Source organism: Vipera ursinii (assembly GCF_947247035.1).
Source record: "Vipera ursinii genome assembly, chromosome: 3".
In the NCBI taxonomy this organism is placed as follows: domain Eukaryota; kingdom Metazoa; phylum Chordata; class Lepidosauria; order Squamata; family Viperidae; genus Vipera; species Vipera ursinii.
Genome location: NC_139516.1, coordinates 55,282,804 through 55,308,368, shown reverse-complemented (window position 1 = coordinate 55,308,368; position 25,565 = coordinate 55,282,804). Strand labels below are relative to the sequence as shown.

Below are 25,565 nucleotides of genomic sequence, written 5' to 3'. Positions count from 1 at the left end.
GCAGCATAGGAACCAAAAAGTGGGGTCCAAATTATAAAATTAATTCCTGACAGAAGTAAAACTAAATATGAAAAGCAAACTTAAAATTCAGTGTTGATCTGAAGAACAAATTAGCAGTTCTAAATCTATGTGTGGTAGGCAATTCGAAGCAGTCCTTGGAAGATAATTCATTATGGTTTTCAAGTTTTAGTCAATGCATGTTTATTAATAGCTGGTACTTACATGAACACAGACGGTTTTTTAAAGAGTAATTACTTAAATACATGAATACACGTCAGTGTGGTGCATACAGACGTATATTTGCATTTACAATATAGTCTGGAGAGTGGTATTGTGATTTGGATACATGGTCCTACAGCCTGGTTATTATAAAAAAGCATGCTCTGTCGGATTAATGTACTATAGTGCAAGGGTCCCCAACCCCCAGTCCGTGGACCAGCACTGGGCCGCAGCAAGCCAGAAACCCCGCAATGTAAACAAGCAAAGCCCCATCCGTGGGATTCTGGCAGCATGCAAAAGCATTTTATTTATTTATTTATTTATTTTATTTTAATTCCATTTATATCCCGCCCTTCTCCGAAGACTCAGGGCGGCTTACAAGCTTACAAGTCTACAGAAAAAAACTGTCTCCATGGAATTGGTCCCTGGAGCCCAAAAGGTTGCGGGCCACTGTTATAGTGAACAACAGAAAGCTTCTTTAATCTGTGCATTGAATTTTTTTCTGCCTAATCTAACTAGCTCCCCCTAGTGATTGCATTAAAAACTGCTGGTGTTCCGATCTGCTTTTCCTGCATCAGTGGAAACAAGGTCATACAGAGCCAGGGACCGGTCAAGCCTAGCATTTTGTAACAATTGCCTCCACACCAGAGCCCATCTATGTATAGCTATGGTAGGCCCCCAGACCTCATCTGGCATATACCTGCCCCCCCCTCCTTTTCCACATTTTACTGCGATGGTCTGCGATGTTGCATTCATGCCTCATTGGGCTTCTTGATGTCGATGTTCAGGAAACATCTGGGCTGCTTGAAGCCATAGAAGGGAGCAGGGAAGCTTAACATTCTGTCATAGGCTGTACTAGACAACTCTCCCTAATAAAAAAAAAAGCCAAAGCAAGCTGTGCTGAGATCAGAACTCAAGGAGAGGATAACGTTTCTATATTCTTGGAATATATCCAAATTTTGGGCAAACCTAAATCATTGGAGTGTCATTTTCACTCTCTTATTCACTATTTGAATGTCACCAGATGGTCCAGTTTGTGCAAGGTGACCTTGTAAATTGTTACCATAGAAATGGCCATCATGATGCTAAGAAGAAGAGAGAGTAGCTAGAGATCATGAGCATCAGAAGAAAACAATCTGGGATATCTTACTTTAAATTCTTGCCATTAAGCCCTGCGCTCCCCTTTCCACTTAGATCATGCTCCTCACTTTTCTTCATTCCACCCTGGAATCAGGGACATATAAATCAAGGTGATAACATTAAAATTCATCCTCACAAATTGCTACTGAACTAAATATTTCTGGTTTATTTAAAGATACAGAGGTCGCTAAAGAGGTAGCCTATTTGAAGGTGAGGATTAGACAGTACTTAGCTCTCCTGCATTTGTACGGTGATGAGTTTAGTCCAGCCTTCCTATACTCTTGAGTTGCAAAATCAGGAAATCTTTCAGAGTTGAATAGAAGAAGCTGGAATGAAGCTCTACAACATAAATTGTTGGTCAACACCAATGTTGGAAACTTGCATTTATTAATTAGCCTATTGGAAACTTGCATTTATTAATTAGCCTATTGGTTCAGTCTGCTATTATGGACTCTGGACTGCAAACATATATTCTGCAGTGGAGCTCTTTTACCTCTGTAAAAGAGAGAAAAGCTGCAGGCTTCATTTAGCCCTTCTCCCTCATGTCTAGAGTGGGTTTCCAATTCACAGTTCTCAACCTATAGCATTAACAACCTGCTGTTACCAATTCAGCCAGCAGTCCAGAACCTAACTATGAAACACTGTCACACGTATATCCATGTGGAGTGGGAGACAAGAAGAGTATTGACTTTCATCATCGAGCCTTTGCTGTTCACATCTATCACCCTGATTGCCCTCAGCCTTAGAGAGGATGTGGTGTTCTATATATATGGGTCTTAGAATGACCTCTTAGCAACCCTAGCTTGTTATCAGTTCTAGGACTGCTTGGGACTTTCAGGATGCCCTGCAACAGGTGCTTGCAAGCAGGGGCCCTTGGAAGATCAGGGTATGCCAGCCAAGCCTAAAATAGCCCAGTAAAGAGGGAGCATATGAACACAGTGAATGAATGCTGATGATGTAGATACCTGTGAAACTCTATTCTTCAATGTATTCCAAGCACACCTTGTTCCAAGAAACTAAACCAAGCTGCATGCAGAGACACTAACTCTGAGCATCCAGCTTGAAGAATATCTCAGCCCAGCTAAGTAAAGGGCTTGTTGGTGGCATTACTTACTAACTACCCTTCTCCTTGTCCAGACACAATATGGGGTCTGAGCCTACCCTTGAGGCAGATTGTCTGTCTTTCCATTTGTTAAAGCTGATTAATTGGGCTGGTGGTAGTGGTCAGTACTGGACCCAGATAATTAATCCTAATTACACAAAATCAGGTGGTTGAGTCATCTCTTTCAGCATATTGTGTATGTGTGCTGGGCTGACAAGAAAGATACAATAGGTTCCCCATACAATATAGCCATAGAGCTCAGTCTTAATCTTAACTGATAATACAATTGCAACTTGAACTCTCTCTGTATCTCAGATTATTGCCTTCATGTTATGTCCTGCAGATTGAAGATTGAAGGTGTCTATTGCTTCAACTGTTATAACCACATTCTCTGTAATATCGTAGCTACTATAGCAGAGCAAACACTTTGCATGAAAGAGGCCTGAAGTTCATTCTCTGGTGTCTTCTGTCTAAAACCCTAGGCACTACCTTCTTTGGATGTGTTGAAGAGGCTAGAGAGCGTTCTGCTTGGGTTGCTTTGATTGGGACTCTTGCATCCCAATGTCTAAGTACTTGTAAGAAGACAGTTCTCAGTTTGAAAGCTATCTATTACAATTCAGCATGGAAAATAGAAGAGTGTAAATTTAAAGTGACGTACATTGCTGCTCAAAATCCAGACCTCTCATACAAATTGGTGGAGCAGTGGGCTAATGCCTCCTTAAGTAACACCAGCTGCCTGCCATTAGTGCAGGTTCGAGTCCCACCAGGCTCAAGGTTGACTCAGCCTTCCATCCTTCCCAGGTAGGTAAAATGAGGACCCAGTTTGTTGGGGGCAATTAAGCTGACTTTGTAATAATGCCGCTTGGGGTGTGTGTGAAAGCCCTAATAAGCAGGCATATACATAGAATGAAGGCTACTGCTAAGCTTGTAAGCCGCCCTGAGTCTTCGGAGAAGGGCGGGATATAAATGGAATTAAAATAAATAAATAAAATAAATAAATTAATGGAATCAGAGCTAGCAATGACTAGAGGCTGCTGAAATGGAACAGTACTGTATATCTGTTATAAAAAAAAGCCAATAACAGGTGTGGAATAATAAAGAAGGGTCCTGAAAATAAGATGACAATATTACAATGTCCTTTGATAAATCAATGGTGAAGCCACATTTGGAATATTGATGATAATTGAGATGATCGAGGAGCTGGCGCAGCTTCTCTATGAGGAAAAATTGCAACATATGGGGCTATTTGGTCTAGGAGGGGAGTGAATAAAGGAGGACATGATTAAGGTGTATAAAAGTATTACAGGATTAAGGTGCGCAAAAGATAAAATGGACAAGGAGAAGCTATTTTCCCCTTCTCAAAAGACTACAACCCAAGTTCATGCAATGAAATCGAATACTAAAAGAATCATGATAAACAAAAGGATTTTTTTTTAAAAAAAATACAAAATGTAATTCAACTTTGGTATTCAGTACCACATGGCGTGATGTCGGCTACCGGCTTCGCTGGCTTCAAAAAAGGGTTGGACCAGTTCATGGAAGTCATGGAGATCAATGGCAATTAGCCTTACTGGCAGTGTGATTGCCTCTGAAGGCCATCTGCAGGCAGTCTAGTAGGCTTCCTTTTGTAGTTGTTTGGCCACTGTGAAAACAGACTGCTAGACTAGGTGGGCTAGGGATCCAAGTCCAGTAGGACGCTGCTTATGTCAGGGGTCTTTGTTGCTCTCTGAGCTTGCTTGTTTTCTTGCAGATGTTTCGTTACTCTAACCCGGTATCATCATCAGTGCTAGACTGTGCTTGCTTGTTTTCTTGCAAATGTTTCATTACCCTAACTAGGTAACATCAGACTAGCAGTGATGATGTTACCTAGTTAGGGTAATGAAAAGTCTGCAAGAAAACAAGCAAGCTCAGAGAGCAACAAGGACCCCTCATTTCAACCCTGAGCTACAAATATTCTCCTTCTTATGTTTATTGTAAGAACAATTAAAGAAAAAGCAATAGTTAGAAGTTGCCTATTTATTTATAATGACTTCCCAAGAAATAGAATAGACACCAAGTCTGAGTCACATTCTTCCTCACTGTATAAAAATATTAAATTTCTCTTTCAATTGGAGTAATTATTTAAATAATTATATCTAAAATACTTGTGTAGAAATCACTATGCTATTAATAGCCCCAGCCCGAACCTCTATGTGTAGATTTGGCTGGAATCCTACTTTCTTATCTTCTGGTAATATTTCTTTTCATTCATTTTGGACCAATTTAAATACATAATATGAAAGCCTCCAGAAAGCCAGATAAGGTACATGTGTGTGCTTGCTCTTTAAATCAGGAAAAGTATGCGTGAAGTTAATGTAAAAAAAAAGCTCCTCTCTCCCATGAGATTGCTTTGTTCTAATCTGGCATTTTCTGGATTGCTCTTCAGTGAAAGACAAAATGTTGGAAAATTCAGCCACAGTTATTCCAAGATATTATTACATAGTTTTGCCCGAACAGTTACCTACATCAATTCGGTAGACTAGGCAGGAGATAAATTTTGCCTCCTGCAAGTGAAGAGAGGTATTGATAAGATTTCAAACGCCGGGGGTGGGGGGGTGGGGGGGGCTCTTACCCTGCATGCGGGGTGCGGGAAGACTTACAGGGAAGGAAATGGAGAAACCAGCTGGAGAGCTGTGTGTCTGGGTACGGAATGCTGATGGGCTCCCCGGTGGGGCACGCAGGGGACTGGGCAGGCGGGGGCAGCATGGTGCTGGAGGAACTGAGCTGAAAGTAATGCCAAGTCCATGAGTAAGAGGCAAGCGCATTGCCACCCCAGAAGCAGCGGGACTGGATGGGAAGAGAGCAGCAAGCAGGAGCAGCAGCAGTGCTTGCAACGCCCCAAGATATCGGGAATGAGCAGCCAAGGGAGACCTTGCCCCCAAGAACAGGTCAGTGGGCCACCTTTCCTAAAAGCACCAGGTGGGGAAGGAGCTGTTTGCTGACGGGGATGACGGACCAACAGAGACGCGCATGTGAGAACTACAAAGCTGACCACCTAGCACAATGCTGCTGCTGCTGCTGCTCCTGCAGCAAGTTACTGAAGGCGGGGGGGGGGGCGGAGGGGAAGGGGAAAAGTTAATGCCGGAGACTCAATGAAAGCCGGTGGCTACATGCTTTCAAAGCCTTTTTGTGCTGGCTCCCAGGGAGACAGCGGCATGAAGTGAGGAATTGCCAGGCTCAGTGTGGCTCCTGCATCTTTGCCAGTTTGCTTGTCATGAGGGTGGCAGTACACGAAACAATTTGAGTGCTAAAGCCCGAGACACGCAGGCAGAGGAGGGTATCTTGGCGGATGGGCCACCTGCTTCAGGAAGCCAGCACGCTGCAATTAAGCACTGGGGGTAATGTGCAAAATGGAGCGATAATTTAATTGGGGATTCACAGGTCTTCCCTTCTTGTGAGCCACAAGAAGCGTTCCTCCCGTTCCGCGAAGCTGCCACTCTTGTTTCCTTGGAGCGTCCCTGCCATCCCTCTGTAAGTTCTCCATGTGTAGTTTGGAATCAGGAAGTACTCAGCACTACCACCATTTACCCTGTTCTTAAACTTGTACCTGACATGACATTTGCTAGTGAAAGGGGCAGAGAAGAACAAAACCAAATAGGAAGCTGTTTCATTATAAAATGAAATAAAACGTATTTATTATAGCAACCAGGTAAGTTTTTTAAAAAAAGTTTCTATGCAAGTCCCCTACAAGTCAATTCCAAGACTGTGTTGCATTTGGACTCTAGATATATTCTCAGGCTAGATATAAAGCTTTCCCCCAAAGCAGTTCTCTTTTTAAGGTTTGCTGGTTTTACCCATTTGCCCCTTCCTGTCCCTTTAAATGATTCAGAAGAAAGAAGATGCAGAAGAAATACCAGGCTGAACAATTTGTTCATCCTTTTCCCCCTTGCAGCAGCAAAAGGGTTAGGAAAAACTTTGGAATGAAGGGGGATAGATGTGTGTGGGTGTATGTGTAAACCTGACCCTAGTTTCTTTCCGTTGGCCTGGATACTTTGGGTCATTGAGTTCCAAAGGTGAACTGCATGTTTTGTTAATTGGTAGGTATGTTATTTTTTTTCATGCTATAGGCAGGTTTGACGAGAAAAAAAATCATTTAAAATTAAGATATAGAGAGAGTAGGGTAGGAATGTCAGCTCCACATTTTCCTTTTTCAACATGCCTGGTCTAAAGTTGTTAAAGACAGTGGATCCTTCATATAAGAGCTGAAATTATCTTCAGAGAGGAACACAACCTCTATTGTCAGAGGTAACTCTTTGCTGTGATTTTGTGGTGTGTAACTATGTGTATGTTAATTCAGTAGCTACATTTATATGGTGTTCCTTTTCCAGTTTTTCCTATTTTGCAAATGCTTGCTGAGTTTTTCTATAGAATGAAATATATTACATCGCATGATTAATTCTTTTCCATAATCAACTTTTTTCCTTAATTATCATATCTTGTAAGTCTTTTGACCAGTACTACCAAATTTTGTGATGGGATAAAATTCTCGCCCATAGCGGCAAATGCTATCAATGTGCAACAAATTACTAATTACACTACACTTCATTGGGGCAACAGAACTTTGGAAATTGATTCTTTAAGCTACCATAGAATTAAACCGAATTCAATAGAAAAAGTAACTAAGTAGAATGAGAAATGGTAAAATAAGACTCTAGTTCCTTCCTTGCTGTGGAAATGTTTTGTTAGACCATCTTCTACAATGACGAAAACTGAATTCTCAGTTATTAGAGAATATTTTTTTAAAAAAATAACATTTTACAATGGAATTAATTCTCCAAAATGTTTAAGTGTTTATAGAATGTCATAAATATAGGTGAAGTGTTACACTCTTGGAAACATGCAAATTACTTTTGTCTCTCCTATTAAATGCAATTAAATTGTAAATTTGAACAAAAGTTCCATCTGAATGTAGCGTGGCTATGCACAAAGTCATAAAAAAGCTTCATAAAGAAAGTAAATTCAACGTCATTATCAATGTTCATATTTCCTTTTCCCCTTAAATAGCATATTTTCGTGAAATACAGGGGACACTTCCAGTTCTGCCATTACCCTTGGAGTCATTCTCAGAGCAAGGAGACCATTTGAAGGAGCTATTCCTTTAGTAAACCTGGCCCAAGGTGTGTTATTGTTGAGGCCAAGAGTTAGGAAAATGAACTGAACTGATAATTAAATCTTCCGGCATTGATCGGCAACAAGCCACATGGGACATACGAAAAACCTGCTCTTACACCCAGGACCTACTCTTCATCTGGTCTAATGATAGCACTGGCAGTTCCATAGCCAAATTGATAAATCAGGGCTATTGGTAATTAAGATGAGTGTATTTTTTAAATAAAAATGCTGACTGTTTACATATGGTTTATCTTAGTAATTTGCCTATAGAAACTGTAGAAGTTAAATTTGAAACTATTTAGGATGATACTGCCTTGGCCATGCCATCATTTTCTATCGAGATTCAGACAAGAAATATTAACAAATCAATCACAGTGTAAAGGTTTTTTTTTTTAATTTGGTTTACCCAAAGGTACATACAAGTACACTTTTTTTTACTCTGTTCAAGAACTTCTGGAGTTGCCAAATATATTTTTAAAGCCAGCATATTTGCCCTCATTTTCATATATAATAAAGTTATACTGAAAGAGAAAGAAGAATAAAGAGCATAAGCCAGTAATTTATGAATGTTGAAAAAATGTTGCTAGGTTATTCTTATGCAAATTTAAGTTTAGTGGCTATCTTAGGAACTGGGAATGCAAACTGAACAAATGCCAACACCTTCAGTCTGCAAACAAATGTGTTGTTTCCATTACAATTAGATAAGAGTTTTGTTGGCCATTCCCACTTTCTTTCCTTTTAGCTTTCAAAGACTTCTGGCTGTCACTTTCCCTGAAGCAGCCTTGGCATTACTTGTTGGAAGGTTAAAAGCTAACATAGACGTTTCTTCTAATCTGATTCATAGGACTCTATTACTGCACTAGATTTGCCTGGTGCTTCTGTGAAAGTACCGGAACACCAGAACACCGATAGTGACCATTCAATTCAAGACAAAGTTTAAATGAAGTTGGTTACAACTCATGGATGAGTTAGAAAGGGAGGGATTTGTAGAATTGCATTCTTGTCTAATTCCTTTATGCCTGGTTGGAACCCTTGCTTTGCCTGTTTATTTTTATCATGCACAGATGAGTGGATGCATAGATTTAATCAGGTCATGTATTTTTTCTCTATTTTGCTTTGCGTAGCAATTTAAGGTTCATCCCTATATGCCAGATGGAGTCCAAAGCATTACTGCAGCCAGTGAAGCAAGTAACTTTTTTTGTTTTAAAAGCAACATTAACTAATGAGTAGGGGAGTTGCTGTAAAGAGGAAGGGCCACATATCAAAATTAGTAGTTCCTTTTCCTGCATTTTGATATTTGAAGTTTTGTCTGCAAAAGGATATTTGGATATTACAGTTTGCATGCTAATGCTTCTGAACACCTTGAACCTGGAGATAGATTTATTCTTTCCCAGCTATAATTGACACTTGAAATGGTTTCCCAAGTCCTTTGGTAATAATCTTTTTATGAACAGGATGAATTTAGAATCCTTTCCTTACCGTTGTAGGCTTAGCAGCTTGCCACCTACTTGTTTGCGATCTTTTGTGATGGAGTCAGGTGAGACTGCGTTTGATCCAAGAAATGCACGAGTAAGGATCCAAATAAGGATTTCCCTTGGCTTCCAATAAACTACTGCCTGCCACCTGGCTTTTAGCCCAGAACTTTCCTCATGACTGCAAGGCAATAGGTCTCTTAGGAACTACTTGCCAGAAAAATTTTTTGCAGGTGACAGGTGCTTCTCAGCATATGTCTAGTGACAGATTGAAATTTCATGTTGGGAGCAGCTGGATGGCCTACAAGTTCAATTAGGAGGTGCTTCCCTTAAGCTGGCAGGTTAATGGCAGGAGGAAGGTCGCACTGCTGAATTTACATGGCGGGGAGCATAAATTTTTTCTTCCTGCTCATGTCTTTATGGAAAAACTGAGCCTCCTAGAGAAACTTGGCAACTTTCTGAACCATGTGATTTCAAACGTAAAAGGCCTTGGTACCACATCTTTAATGCAATTTGATTTTCATTTGATTTATCCAAGGTTGACTCTTTTGCCCACAACCATATGACATAATAAATGTGCCAATTTTTAAAATGGTATTTTTTGCTACAGCAGTCTAATCCAGGAGTCACTCTGGTAGTTACCACATTTGTTAAATAGAGCCATATACACTATTAGAGTTATGCAGCACTTGTATTTCAGAACCAACAGGGGTAAACATAGCTTCTTTTTGTAGCTGTATCCAGCTATTGCATGATTTTAAAAAATTGGATGGTTTGAAAAAGTTGTTGAGAGGAACTTTCTCACTCTCATATATTCTAGTGCAGCTTTTGGAAAATGAATTTGAAGTGCTGCACAATTCATGCTGAACACACACAAACAAAAAAATGTCTACACATAAAAAGGGAATGATTTATTTATTCCACAGATGAATTAATGTACCCATAAGTCAATGTGTATCCCTAAATGTTCATTAATATTATTAATGATATTTGAACTGTAACACTGAGGCAAAGAAAATGTTTTGGTATTCTGATTGGTAAGGATTGTTTAATCATAATTTACCAATTAGGACATCCAGGAAAGGAAAGGAAAGGAAAGGAAAGGAAAGGAAAGGAAAGGAAAGGAAAGGAAAGGAAAGGAAAGGAAAGGAAAGGAAAGGAAAGGAAAGGAAAGGAAAGGAACACCTCAAATTCTGCATCAGGTTTATATGGCCAAACTAAGCCAACCAGTAAAATCATCCTGATTCAATAGGAATGAAACAGCGTGTTGAACCTTCCTCACAAAAGTCAGTACTGCATACCACTCTTCTACCACTTCCCAGTATTCCCAGAGAATGTTTAGAAGACTTGGTCTTGAGATGTTTGAGTTGACCATCTGGCTGAACACAATGCCTAAATCATACAATTCATTACACCAATATTTTCTAATCTTTAGACCAACATCTTATTCTCTTGCAATATTGTACTTATTTTCTGGTGAGTTTTCCTATTTTGTTTTTGGCCAAAATCAAGAGTGAGGCTTTTCAAGTTTTTATGAAATTGGAGACACATAAGATATCAGGAGGGGGGACGCGGTGGCTCAGTGGGTTAGGACGCTGAGCTTCTCGATCAGAAGGTTGGCAGTTTGGCGAGTCAAATCCCGAGTGCCGTGTAACACAGTGAGCGCCTGTTACTCGTCCCAGCTTCTGCCAACCTAGCAGTATGAAAGAACATAAAAATGCAAGGAGAAAAATAGGGACCACTGCGGTGGGAAGGTAACAGCGTTCCGTGCGCCTTTGGCTTCTAGTCATGGCGGCCACATGACCACGGAGACGTCCTCGGACAAGCGCTGGCTCTTCGGCTTTGAAATGGAGATGAGCACTGCCCCCTAGAGTTGGAAACGATTAGCACGCATGTGCGGGGGAACCTTTACTTTACCTTTAAGATATCAGGGGATATTTTAAAACTCTCATGGAATTCTTTTTTATATAAAGTGGCTTTTAGTGTTTTTTTAAAAAAAATAGAACAAAGATTAAAATGTATAACTATAACATCATATTCATATGCTTTAATAATTCACACATATATACAGATGTGGAAATGGATTATTATTATTCAAATACATGCCATACTGACATGGCTTGCATGATCCTAGAACTGGACACACCTTCCTCCAAATCTATATTTTGGCTTGTTGACTAAATACCTAATTGACTTTAAACTGAGACTTGATGTGAGATGTGTAGAATGAATGATATGGAAAAAAATGGTTTCATTTCTCCTTTCCCTGTTAGAAACAGGGTTACTAAATGAGTAGCCATAATTGTTCCTGGCCTTGATCTTCTCTGGAAATAAATTCCCGTGCTTTCTTCTAATGAGGAACTGTTGGGCAATTAATCCTCCCTTGCTAAAATAGTTGGCAAATAAATAGCAAGGATGACTGAAGATGAATGAACCCCAGGTGGCTAAAGTTTCAGAACTCACCTTTCTCCTGGAAAGTGATTTCCTGAGTGAATTTCATTCTTAAGGAAGTACAGGTAGTTTTTGCTTAATAACCCGTCGCATAGTAACTATTCAAACTTACAGCAGACATCTCAAAAGATACATTTTGGGCACATGGCAACAGGCTCACTTATACAGTCAGTTGCACTGTTCTGTGGTCACATGACCATGTTTTAGAACTTTTTTTTTTACCTATTTCTGGACTTTGGGGTTGGTTTCCGGCAAAAGAATGCCAATAGGAATGAATGAACTAGTTTTATAGCTGCTGCATTCATTAAAGACTGTTGCAAAAAAAAGGTTATAAAATTGGGTCATAGTTGCCTTGATTTATGACTGTCTTGACTTCTGGTGGAAATTCTGGGCTCCATTATGGTCATAAGTCAAAAACTGCCTATATGCTAAATTGATCCCAAACTTCTACAAATTGGCTCATCTGATCATGATGCAGACAACCTGGGAGCTTCTGACTTTAGATTTTTACTGTGCTCATTTTAAGTTGATGCCACCATCTAACTGGTAATCATGTGGCTCGAGTGGGCCAAGCTCCATTAATTAAACTGAGTGCATGCCTCATTAGTGCTTACTTTGCAATTTAATCAGATTATCTTGATCAGAATTGTGTTTTAAGAGGCTAGCAATGGGAGATTTCTCCTTCGACTTGACAATAGGACTTCTTTCGTTTTTCATATTTTGTTTCTGAATTGAGATCTCAAAGGCACCTGTTTCTTCTTTGTGCATTTGTTTTGTTCCAGTTCAGCTGTCACGTCTGAGACATGTCCAATTCCAGAATAAAGACAATGCTCTCGTAGGTTGCAGGATACATTGGAGCAGCTTTCGTCAAATGAGAATCCTCTCAGTGTCCTAGCTAGCTGAGAGAGTACTAACTACCTGGGAATTCTGTGCATTGTAGTCTGGCCCATCTGGAGAGCAACAAGTTGGAAAAGGCCTGCCTGGAGCGTCTCGTTCATCCTAGCTCTTTATAGCAGAGACTCCCAGATGGTGTACCAAATCTCCTTTGTAGTGTTGTATAACCAGGCAGACAACCAATTCATTGCACAGGCAAACGTGCCACTTAGCCACATGTGGCTCCTGCCTGAACATCTTGTCCTGAGCCCGTGCTCTGGGAGCATGAATGGCCATAAGCCCCAAGCAGGGACTCAATCGAAGCAGGAAGGACAAGCAGAGCAGGAAATGAGCAGGGAAAGAGCTAGTTGTTTGATTTACAGCATCTGGAGTCCCTGCTTCCGCGGGACGAGGGCGGGAGACCAGTGCTTCCTCTCTCTGCCCCAGATTCCTTGCTCAACCCTAGTGAAAGTTGTACTGGCCAAAAGGAAAAGGCACTCCGGAATCTCTGCTCTCTATTCTGCTATATATTTCACAATACAAACGAGAGAAGCTGCATCCAGGCCACTGTGGCTCAGGAGAAAGTAGCACCTTAACAGGGAATAGAAGGTGAAGGGGTGAATATCACGGCATGTCTATGCAATCCCAAAGCCCTGGATTGTTTGAGAGTAGAATGTAAAACCAGCCTGCAAACAAAGTCAGTGGATTCTGGCTACATTCTGAGAAGTTGAAAAACATCCCAGAAAAAGGCAGTGGCAAAGCTGCCAAGAAAACTGCAGGGATGCAGTCATCTGACGTTCAGCTCCAGGGTCTTTCTACATTTTTCACCCCCTGGACTCCAAACGAGAAAGTTTGCTAAATGCGGCAGCATTGCCAGCTCAGGTCTTATGTGGGAAAATTAATGAGATATTTGTGTTATAATCAGAAAATAGCAGAGCAACCTCCCCCCCCATGTTAAAATAACTCTAGCTATCTGAAAAATGCCATTCTTCAATGCATAAACAGAGATTTCATCATGCAACTGCAAACCTCTAATGAAGGTAGATTATTTTTCATTTCAATACGAACAGGTACATTGATTTTTTTTGGCCCATTCCCTGCTGTTATATTATAAATGCTGCTTTTGCATTTATTTAAGCTTCATTTGAAATGTCACAAAGTATATATTTTTCCATTTTACTGCATGTGTGTATGCACACTTTGCCAACTGGCTCTAATACTTCACACGTCTGATGAAATGGACTGAAACTGACAAAAACCAAGGTCGGATTAAGTAGGTTACTCTGGTGTACTCTTATGTAACCACTCCACTATGACTATGATACTGTATCACCTTTTGAAATATTGAGCCAAGGGGCTAATTCCCTTATCTCCCCATGTTATTTGGGGTGGATGTGCAAAACTTTCAGTGATTTACCTTTAATGCATTCTTTCCAAGTTCATGTTTATTATGGTGTAAGTTTTCAAGTTTCCAAAAGGTCAGGTGTAGACACAGGCAAGAATTACAGTAGAATTTTGAATTGTTTATGGTGCTATATAGTGACATAAAAGGATTTTGTCCTATTTTTTATTTTGCCAGTGGCTTGGAGAGTAAAACAACACAATCAGGAAGGAGTATCTCAGGAGTCCTCAAAGTAGTATTTCCTCTCATCCGAAAGATACTTCTATTTCTTACTTTTTTTTGTTAACACTCTAGATCACCAATGTACCACAGTCTCCCTCACCTTCTGTTCCCAAGGGTCACAAATATGGTTATTTGTAGAAGGCCCAACTCTATTGCATTCTGCCAGACTTTTCTCCCAAATTAGTGCCGAAGATGGTTTCTTGGCATCTCTGTGCCCATGCAAACTGCTATCTCGAATTGAATGGCATGCTGAAGTGCACAATTCACTGTCTGCCAGCCCCATCCAATTTCACTGGCTGAAATGACAGCTTCCATTTGTTAAGCACTTATAGCAATTGATTTAACAGCAAAATATACATCCAAGATCTGTGTTGTGTTTTATGAGGCAGGGCAAAAGGGAGATTTTCATTGAGGATTCTGTGACATGTTCTTCTCCAGTTCTTATTTTTGGACATATCTCATGTGTCTAGGAAGTCATGTCTTCTGCCCCCTCTTTTTATTTGAGCAGTGCTGGCCATTAAATCTTTCATTATGCAGTGGAGGAACCATTTCTTCAACTCCTTTCTCTCCTCAGCAGAGATATTGCGTTTGAATGACTAACATTCATACTATGCCAATCAATATCTTTTATTGGACCAAACAGATGTTTTCTGAATAGTAACCAAAGTTTGCTATCTCTGGCTATTAAGGATGGACAGCTATCTCAGTCACATCTCTTTGCTCTTTGGTTATAAAAAGGCAACTTTGTTTCTCTGCTCTGTCTGAAGATTTCTGCTATTATCTCAAAAACGGAAATTTGTGATCTGTTGTTTTCTCATAAGTGGATGACATACCTTCAATCCACTTTAGCTTCTGAATTCTTTCTGAATATGTAAATAAAAGGTTGAACTGAACTGGTGGAAATTGATATAGGAACATATTCCACCCACATAGGAGATATGGACCGTTAAAATTCCAAGTTAGTTTGCAGGTGAAGTGGATAGCTTCTACCAACTCCCAATAGAATGAAAGGCAGAATAAGAGCCGCAGCACCCAGGAGACTTTTGTTCCAGCACAAAAGCAGAAATTCATTACCCATATCTGGATGAGAAACTGTTTTTGTGAGAAACCCTCCTCCCTGCTCCCCATTTGAACTGAACTTTGTCATTGTTCTGTTGGGAGATACAAAGAAGTGGTGGTGCCAGTGTGGAGCTAGATGGACAAAAGGTCTATTTGTGTTGTCCTAGAAAAGGGTTCATGCTTGATGTCAGCATCCCATCATGTTTGGGCATCTGTGCAAGCTGCTATTCCAGAATTAAAAAGTGCCTCTATCAGCCCAGAATGTAGGCAACAATAAGTAGCTTGCTTCTTTTTTTTTCTCCCTATGGGACAGAGAAGATGGGAGCATGCATCCAGGTCTTTTGGGGCTTGGGATAGCAATAAGTTCATTTGGGAGAGAGTTGGGCCAAGCTTGCTTAGCATCCTTTATCTAATAGCAGAAGACTACAGAGCTGGAGTTGTAAGAGGCACGAAGTTCCCTCTTCTGGTCATGCCCCTTCATTACAGCCTAGAAATTATTGCACTGATCACTGGTTCACTGGGTAGTTTGAGAAGCACAAATTCTAAAGGACACTGGACAGGTTTTTTTCCTCACCAGGAAGACAAAGTACAAATACAGTATATACCTTCATTTGCAAATGATGTACGTCATTGTCCTCTATACAATTCTGTGAATAGGGTACTATAATTTCACAATGACAGCTTGTCTGAGAGTGCCTACCATATTCTTCCAGGAGGGAAGTATATTTTTACATTTATAAATCACCATTTCCTTTAGACGTTCCAGGTAGCAATATGTAGAGGCCTCTCATCATTTTATCATCACAGCAGTACTCCTGCAAGGGATTTGGGGCTGATTTATAATCACTGCTAAAGAATATCCCAATCACATTCCAATACGTTAACTACTAACTGACACTGACTTCAGAGTGGCGGCTTTTTCTGGACCACTCTTTTTTTGTTTTTAATTTTTTTGTTTTTAATTATAGTTGTAACTTGGACAGCAGATTGCTAATTTGATTTAATCAAGGTAGGAATTTGAAGAAAGGAAATAATACGTCTCATAACCTATTAATGGCACTAGGAACAAGCCAAGGTTTATTGACTCTTTCTAAATGTTTCCACTATTTCTTTAGAATACATTATCCGCTATCTTGATAGTCTCTCTCTTTTTGGTTTGTGGTTGTTGACTGATATAAAGTTAACTTGGTGTAACTTGCTTTGAATTTATCCAGCACACATTGGTTGCATTCATAAAGCTTATTTAACCTTTTTATTATATCATGGCTTGGGACTAGAGTAGCTGAGAGGGCATCTTTTTTCCAGAGTCTACCCATCCAACCAGGTCAAATAGAATGGGCATGCTGCAGATCCCATCAGCCAAAGAATGTTGGCTGATGGGAACTAGAAGATGAGCTTTTTCTGCTGTGGCCCCTGCTCTGTGGAACATCCTCCTTGCGCAGATTAGAAGGGCCCCATCCCTGTTAGCCTTCCATCAAGCTCTAAAAACCTGGCTATCCTCCCGAGCCTGGGATGCTACATGTTCCAAGGGCCCCACCTCTTGGTTATATTGTTAACAGGCCAGATATCTTGCTTTTGTACATACTTCGGATTAGACATGATGTTTTTTTATTGTTTTAATGCTTTTTAATATTATTGTTTTAAAATGTTTTGAAAATTTTAATTGTAATACATGTTTTGAATTGTGAACTGCCCAGAGTTCTTTAGTAAGATGGGCAGCTATGGAAATTAAACAAACAAGCAAGCTAGCTAGCTAGCTAGCTAATTTCTGCTTTTGCAGAAAACATTAAAGTAATGTGGTTAAGGTACTAGGACCAAGGAGATGCAGGTTCTATTCCCCTCTCAGCATGGAGCTATTTTCTCTCAGCCCAACCAACCCGCTAAGGTTTTTGTTGTGAGGAAAAATAGGAAGATAAGAGTGTATATATGCTGTCTTGAGCTTCTGAATGAAAGGTGGGTAATCTCATAAACAAACAAGCAAATTATAAATGAACTGAACATACTGGCTTTGTGCAACATATAAAACACAGACACGCACACAGACAAATTAACATTAATCAAGCTCAGCATGTTATATGAATAAATGTGAACCTGTCTAAATACATACACAGTCATCATGTGTCTGTAAGCTACTCTTTCTAAGCCCAATACTGATATATCCTTCAGCATTCTGTGGAAAACTAATATTACGTTTTACGTTTATGTTTTATTTAATTTGTATACCGCCCTTCTCCCTAGGGACTCAGGGCGGTTCACAGGGCATATAAATAACAATACAATACAATACAAAAGTTAAAACAAAGATTAAATCAGTGCCCAATTAAAAACAATAATACTATTCTAAAACAACAATTTAAAACCCAACTCCCCCGTCAGGCCAGACCAGCTAATTCAAATAAATGGGTCTTCAGGCCACGACGGAAAGTTCGGAGGTCTGATGCCATCCGGAGCTCCACCGGCAGTTGGTTCCACAAAGCCGGGGCACCCACAGAGAAGGCTCTCCCCCTGGGGGCCGCCAGTCGGCATTCCCTGACCGGAGGCACCCTGAGGAGGCCCTCTCTGTGAGAACGCACAGGGCGGAGGGGAGTTGACGCCGGCAGCAGGTGGTCCCCGAGGTAACCCGGACCCATGCCATGTAGGGACTTAAAGATCATAACCAAGACCTTTGCTCCGCGAGCTGTAACCAATGCAGCTCGCGGAGCAAAGGTGTAACATGGGAGTACCGGGAAACTCCCAAGACAACTCTCGCGGCCTCATTCTGTACCAGTTGGAGCCTCCGAGTGGTCTTCAAGGGAAGCCCCATGTAGAGAGCATTACAGTAGTCAAGGCGAGAGGTCACGAGCGCATGAGTGACCGTGCACAGGGCATCCCGGTCCAGATAGGGCCGCAACTGGCGCACCAGGCGAACCTGGGCGAAAGCCCCCCTAGTCACGGCCACCACATGATCTTCCAGGGTAAGCCGTGAATCTAGGAGGACTCCCAAGTTGCGAGCCCTATCCAGCCCTATTCTCGTATCCTAAAAGGAAAAGCTGTACCTTGAAGTTTAAATATATATTTTGCACATACATGATCCCATACTCAGTCCCCAGGACTTTCAAAGAAAATTGGAAAAGATTCCTGCTTGAAAATGTATAAAGCTGTTATCAAAGCTGGCACCCTCAAAAATACTGAGTATAAAGCATCTTCAAAGAATGGATTATACAGAAGTAATAAATATGAAGAATCTTGAGTTTGAAGTAATTATACAAATGCTAATTAATAATTCCTTATTCATAACAAATATAAATTACATTAGATCCTAAGGCTAAATGCTAAGATAGGAAAAACAAATAATTTTGCTCAGTGCTTTCATTATAAGTACAAAGTGATTTAAACAGTTAACTTATCTGGTACCAAATTCAATTGACCATTACATGGCAACAGAACACTAATAGATGTTTATATCCTTTGGCACCCTCTACTGGTTATCTAATTTTGCACGTGCGTAATTATATTATAGCCTTTATTTCAAATATTTTTAAAAAGTATTTAGCTGATTCCCCCACCCACTCTCCCCACTCATGAAACTGGTGCAAGTTTGCCTGGAGAAAAATGGAATTATAGCTCAACTTATTGGAATGGGGAACCAATGGTATCAAGGAGGATTGTTTTAAATTACGTACTAAGTAGGCAAAATATATATATTAAATTTCCACCCAAGAACTTAAGAAAGTTCAAGAGTTTGAGTTTGACTTCTGAGGTTGCCACAAAGATAAGTGCATTTGACTTCTTTTTTTTCGTACAATAATTAATATGTGAAACTCCCTACCACTAGATGCAATGATTAGTTTAAATAGTTTTCAAAAGTAAAGACAGATTCCCGGAGAACGTATTCGGAGCAGCATTTGCACATAGTGTATAGGGAAGCACCACACAAGAAGATGATTCCTAAAATAATTGATCCTTCAGGGAGGCTTATATCTATGAATAACCATGTTCCGGGAACAAGCAGTAAGGGAGAGCTGTGGACTTGCAGGCTTAATTGTGCATTTCCCAACTGAGTCTGGTTGGCCATAGATGGAAAGATAACATGGATTAGATGAGTCTCTGTCTGAGCTAGCAAAGCTTCTCTGATCTTGTGGGGACTCAGCTGCACAGTGGGTGACTAGAGGGACTGAGCCTGCCTGGGGTCTCTTAAGCTGGATCATTGGGCAGGCAAAAGAAACAGGAACAGTGGTTCCTTTGTGCTGCCTCTTCTCATGCCTGCTTTGTATGTGTTGCAACTGCCAGCTTTCCTACAGCTTGACCCAGGATTATTCATCTGGACAAGCAGGGGGTAGCAGCTCCATTACATCCTCTGACTTTCCATCCTTGCCTGCATTTCCATCAGCTGGGGAAGGGGACAGACATAAAACAACCAGAGTGCAGCCTTTTCCTCATTATCCTGTGTTACATAAAGTGGGTGTAGGCTGTGTTTTCATATCTGGCTGTTCCTTCTTTGCATCTGTTGAAGGAGCTCCAAAAAGCCTGCACAGAACCAAGCCTCCTTCCTTCCAAGCCTAGCTGTAATAACTGACTGTCCTTCCTCTTTTGGCAGAATGGGGCTGTGCCTGGTGAAACGGGTAAGCGAGATGAGAACGTCAAACGAGGTAACTGGGGCAACCAGATTGAATTTGTTCTCACGAGTGTTGGCTATGCTGTTGGGCTTGGCAACGTGTGGCGCTTCCCTTACCTCTGCTACCGCAATGGAGGAGGTGAGTATGGAGGTCAGAGCACTGTGTTTGTGGGAAGGCTGGTGAGGACTCACTGTGTTTTGTGGCAGTGCACTATGGGACTACCATAGTCTGGCCTGAAAAGTACAAAGTTGCTGGTAGCAGAGAAGCTCTTCATAATTGATTCTTCATCCACCTGTGCTTCAGCACAATAGGGAATGGTGGGTCTATTGCTGCAGCAGCCGAACAATTCTGGGACTCAGGTTTGTTCTTGGGGCCTGACTCAAAGTGACCAGAGGCATTTTGAATGTATTAAGTTATGATTTTCAGAACAAAGATGGGCTGGGAATTCTTTAACTAACAGCCCAAATACTTCTGGAAGGCACCAGATTGGGGAAAGCCCAACTAACCTACCAATTGCATGTACTGGCATTAGAGTTTGTAGGAAAGGACTGCTTAAAATAGCTGGGAATTAGTGGCACAAATGGAGGGCTTTATCCCATTTTGAATAAAACTTAAAATGTATCCTTCCCTTAATGGCTTTCAAGTCCTCTGTTTCCTCAATCCGAGAATAAGAAGCTGTCCCCAATTCATACTGTTTTTAAACCTTACCCCGAGTGCTTTCTTACTACTTGAACTTCTGCATTGACTCTTTATAACTGCAGATGCCAGGAACTGAATATGACTTTGGCATACAGGGCATGACTTCTACTCCTGAAATCCTGTAAGGCTGATTGCTTCCTTTTGTTCTGCCTAGGTGCTTTCTTGTTCCCCTATTTCATCATGTTGGTGTTCTGTGGGATCCCCCTGTTTTTCTTGGAACTCTCTTTTGGACAATTCGCTAGTCAGGGCTGCTTGGGCGTCTGGAAGATCAGCCCCATGTTCAAAGGTGAGAGAGAACCAATGATCAGTGGACAGGCCCTCAGATTATGGCCCCAATCACATTCTCTATCTGGATCATGTGCCCCCTTTACGGCAGAACCAGTTATACCATAAAAGAGCTGAAATGTGTCGGGGGACACTATTTTCTCCATTGTTTCAGGCAAAAAAAATGTCCGATTTGAGATTTTGAAGACACACTGGCATTATCACATGAGAAATCTGTATCACTAGATACATTAGTATATCTCACAAACACTTAAAACTAGAGAATTTTAATAGTTGGAGATGAAAGTTGCTACTATTTGCCCCACTTCCATGTTAGCTACATCACATTGCTTCTTATAATTTTGCTCTTCGGAGGCAGAATTGAAATCCTAGACACTTTTCTAGGACCACTACCACCCCTGTTGCAGTTTTAGCCTCCCCCCCCCCACAAACCTGGGTATCTCTGCAGGACACAGAAGGGTGAAGATGAAGCAATATGCATGGTCGCAGCACAATACAGATCCTAGTCCCTTTCTACTTGCATTGCAAAATTGTACACAAGAATGTAAATGGCAGAAATTATGTTTTGATGTCACAATATACAGTTCATCATTTTGACAAAATTTCAACTTACTGCAGATGTGTTGAAGAAAAGAAAAAAGGAAGGGAGGGGAGGGAAGGGAGGGAAGAAAGAAAAGAGAGAGAGAGAGAGAGAGAGAGAGAGAGAGAGAGAGAGAGAGAGAGAGAGAGAGAGAGAGAGGAGAGAGCAGAACAAAAAAAAGGTGCATGCCTACCACATCCACTCCTGCCTATCCAAGCCTCATCAGTCAGATACATGTTCCTGCCCCACTGTTGAAAGCGACTGGAGAGAAAAGATATCCCCTCAGCTTCCTTGCAGCCGTTCTAGGATTTTTTTAAAAGGTTGCTGTATGCCATCTAGTTTTGATCTAACTGGCATGGGGTTGAGGTAATTGGCCTGATGACTGAATAACAGTCAGCCATATAACATGAAGCCAATTTCTAGAACCATATCTGATTGTTGTTAAAAATCTGATTAAAGGCCTAGAAACTAAGCCTGTATTTTCACTTCAGAGAATCTGATTTTTTTAAGGTAGAAAATCTGAAGTTCACAATAAATCCAAAAGAAAAGGTCAGAATATTTACTTCCTACCTAGCACTAGCTTTCTGCTAGATTTATTCTGCCCAGTTGTAATGTGTGTGTGTGTGTGTGTGTGTTACTATTCGTATGCAGTCTTCTGCTTCCCACCTGATGGCTGCATTTTTTCTGTTTTGAAACTGAAAGCAAAAGAACGTAATGGCAGTGTTTGCACTAGATATTTAATGTTAAACCACCAACAACAAATTCTAATTGTGGTGTTCACCTCCTTGCAGATGCTTCAACAAACCATATAATGGCTTAATGGATAGTTTGATTCACACAACTGGAGAGGACAATGGCTAGGTTCCAGAAAACATGCTGAACCACAAACCACAATATTGTTTTAGTTGTATAAATCTAATTAGTGTGTGTTGGCAGGACCTGACTCTGTATCATAAACTACCATCATGGGCTTTCTTGTTTCTGCTTTAAATTCAACTTGCCCCTTCCATATGTAGTGTGCATGTTGCAAACTTATGTCCTCTACTTTACAATTCCAATGTCAATGTGTTCTGTCTTTTACATTTAACAGCAAACTCCCATCTCAGAATCTTCCTATTTACTTTATTTCCTTCAGGTGTTGGCTATGGTATGATGGTTGTCTCCAGCTACATTGGAATCTATTACAATGTTGTGATCTGTATCGCCTTCTATTATTTCTTCTCATCAATGACACGGGTGCTACCCTGGACATACTGTAATAATTTTTGGAATACAGGAAATTGTACCAGCGTGTTGGATGTTACCAACAGCTCAGTGGGTTCATCACTCAACATCACACATATCTTCAACCAGACTCTGAAGCGCACTAGCCCCAGTGAGGAATACTGGAGGTGATAATGGGGGCAGATAATGGGCAGGGAGGGGATAAGGTAAATGGATATGGGGGAGAAAATGGGAATTGATTTGTAAGGGATCTCCTTTAGTGGGAATAATCTGATCTCATCACTTCTGAGCATCACAGTTACTGGAGCTGGTGGAAGTTTTAATTCAAAACAAATAGGCAGGGACAGAATTATGGAAGACAGATTCATAATTGGGTATGTCACATGGAATGTTTGATCCTAGCTTATTCTGCCTATAAGGTGCAGCCACCATCCCAAACACTGTGTCTGAATAACATCACCTAAGGCAAGTTGCATATTGGAAAGATGTGGCCTTAAATGGAACAGGTAGCAGAAAGATTGGATGTAGGCAGTTCCATATGTTATTAACATGATTTATAATCAGAGGCAGATAAACTATTGCTGGACCAAGGGATGGAAACAGTAGATACGAAAATAAAATTGCAGTATTTTTGACTTGAGTTGAAATAAATCCATTTTGCCCCTTGAATTATGAAATCCAACAATATCATGTTAAGGGAGTTATTTATACTCTAATAGACTTAAATGTCACCTGCATTTTAAAAAGTTTCTTATTAGAGGTGAATGAAAACAAAATTTCTCCATAAATTCTTATGATTCTTATCAAGTTGGTGAAAGTTGGTGTAAGTTCATAGTGCTGAACTATGCACATCTATATACTAATTTACTTAATTTCTGACCCTGAAATTTGTTCAAAGCAGTTAACTATCCCACTTTTTAGAATTTTTGTCTTGAATTTTTTTTTCTTTTATGTGAGTGCCAGTTTTAGGGGCCTGTGGATGCAAATTGATTTGATGCATTTGGTAGAGAAGGAAGTAAAGTACTTGCAAACTGGAGCTTATATGCTCCTATAACTTTTATTCCAGGCGGTATGTATTGAAGCTGTCTAATGACATCGGGAATCTGGGTGAAGTTCGGCTTCCCCTGCTGGGTTGTTTGGGCGTCTCTTGGATTGTCGTCTTCCTCTGCCTCTTCAAGAGTGTGAAGTCCTCAGGAAAAGCAAGTAGTGTTACTCTTCCTTAACTTACCTGTGTCCAAGCACTGCAATAAATCTTGCTTTCAGATCAGCGTTTGACACCATCTGCAAACAAACTTGTCCCTCCTCTTTTGTCCAGATACAGACTATTTCTTCACTTTCAGTTTTACATCAACAAAGCACTCTGATGGTCATCCACATAAGAATGGCTTTATCTTATTCTGTGGGTTTATTGTTCTGTTCCAGCCTACAACCGGCCCTGCAGAAATGTCAGGGACAACCCCTTTGTTATATTCAATAGGCTGGAATTAAGCCAACCAAATTTATTTGCAAAAACTAAATGAAACAGTTCAAAACAGAGTAAAACAAATACAGACCGAGACTATATCAGAAGCTCTTCAAACGGTTGCCTTCAGCAACCAGCACCTCTCACACATTCCCCTTTTAAACAACAGTCTCAGGGTGTGACTTCTCTTTGCCTCCTCCCGAGGTGCCTCAGTGCTTTCCTTTGTTCACTTCTGCTTGTCTGCCTCCTGATTCCAGCGTCCTTGAACAAAGCCAGCTGTGGATCGTTTTCGTCTAATCTTTCAGGCTCACACAGCTGGCTCTGAGGAGGAACAAGACGGGAGGGGCCTGGCTGAGAGCTCTGTGATGCATCTGCAACCAAAGGCTCTCCAAACCCCTCCTCCTCCTCAGAATTGTCCGATTCAGCTGCCGAAACCACAGGCTGATGCTGAATCACAACACTTATAATCTAGTCAAAAAATGGGTTTTCCTAAATGCTTATTAAATTCTATATATTTGTTAAACTATAGTGATTGTAATAGAGGGAGTTTACTTTAAGAGGAGGGGAGTCAACGTTTACTTGGACAGGCTGACAGTTGTCACGCTGCTGAAATAAAAGTTCTGGGAGAAGGAATTTTTGCTGTAGCCTGCTTTCTACTTGCAAGATGTCTGAATGCTCTTCAACTTTTCCTTTGTTCCCCGCTCTTTCAGGTGGTATATTTCACAGCAACATTCCCGTACCTGGTGCTGACAATCTTATTTGTGCGGGGAATCACTCTCGACGGTGCAGTTAGTGGCATCCTGTACTATCTGACACCACAATGGGACAAAATCCTTGACGCAAAGGTATCATAATGGATTCATAAGCTGTGCAGTCAGAGCCATGACTGAACCACCTCCCTGTAATTTGAAATTACATGGGCAACTCTGTTTCCCCAGTGACATTTTTTATCTTTGATAGGTATGGGGTGATGCTGCCTCCCAAATCTTCTATTCTTTGGGCTGTGCCTGGGGGGGACTTATCACCATGGCATCATATAACAGGTTTCACAACAACTGCTACAGGTATGATGTTTGATAGATGTGATGTGGAAAGGATGTACAAAGAGATTTTTGGGTGATGTAAAGGTAAAGGTTCCCCCGCACATGTGTGCTAGTTGTTTCCGACTCTAGGGGCCAGTGCTCATCTCCATTTCAAAGCCGAAGAGCCAGCACTTGTCCGAGGACGTCTCCGTGGTCATGTGGCCGGCATGACTAGACGCCAAAGGCGCACGGAACGCTGTTACCTTCCCACCGTAGTGGTCCCTATTTTTCTACTTGCATTTTTACGTGCTTTCGAACTGCTAGGTTGGGTGATATACAGCAGTTCATATATCTGGAAAATAATCTACGGGGGGAAAATAGTGCAGGGATGTCAGGCAATAAACTGCTAGAATCCTTGTCTCTCCCATTGGGGAGGAACCTGATTTTAGACAGTGCATAATTTTTGAGCTTTTCTTTGAAACTCAAATACTAAAAAAAATATTTTTGTCTTAAAGCATGAGGTGAAGCAGCCATCAGAATGCAAATGAAATATCTGCATTACCCAAGTTCACATAAGTGCTTCGTATTAATTTGGCACATTGAAACA

At 40.8% G+C, this 25,565-nt stretch overlaps 1 protein-coding gene across 5 annotated transcripts in view; it reads left to right on the top strand.

Annotated features, from left to right (window-relative positions):
- Positions 1-25,565, top strand: part of SLC6A9 (solute carrier family 6 member 9) — a 61,607-nt gene that overhangs the window by 28,104 nt on the left and 7,938 nt on the right. For all 5 annotated transcript variants that reach the window (XM_083358312.1, XM_083358311.1, XM_083358314.1 and 2 more), the window contains exons 3-8: positions 19,668-19,824; positions 20,540-20,671; positions 22,386-22,641; positions 23,541-23,673; positions 24,647-24,781; positions 24,897-25,000. In XM_083358312.1, coding sequence (XP_083214438.1) covers positions 19,668-19,824; positions 20,540-20,671; positions 22,386-22,641; positions 23,541-23,673; positions 24,647-24,781; positions 24,897-25,000 — 917 coding nt within the window. The remainder of the gene's footprint in view (positions 1-19,667; positions 19,825-20,539; positions 20,672-22,385; positions 22,642-23,540; positions 23,674-24,646; positions 24,782-24,896; positions 25,001-25,565) is intronic.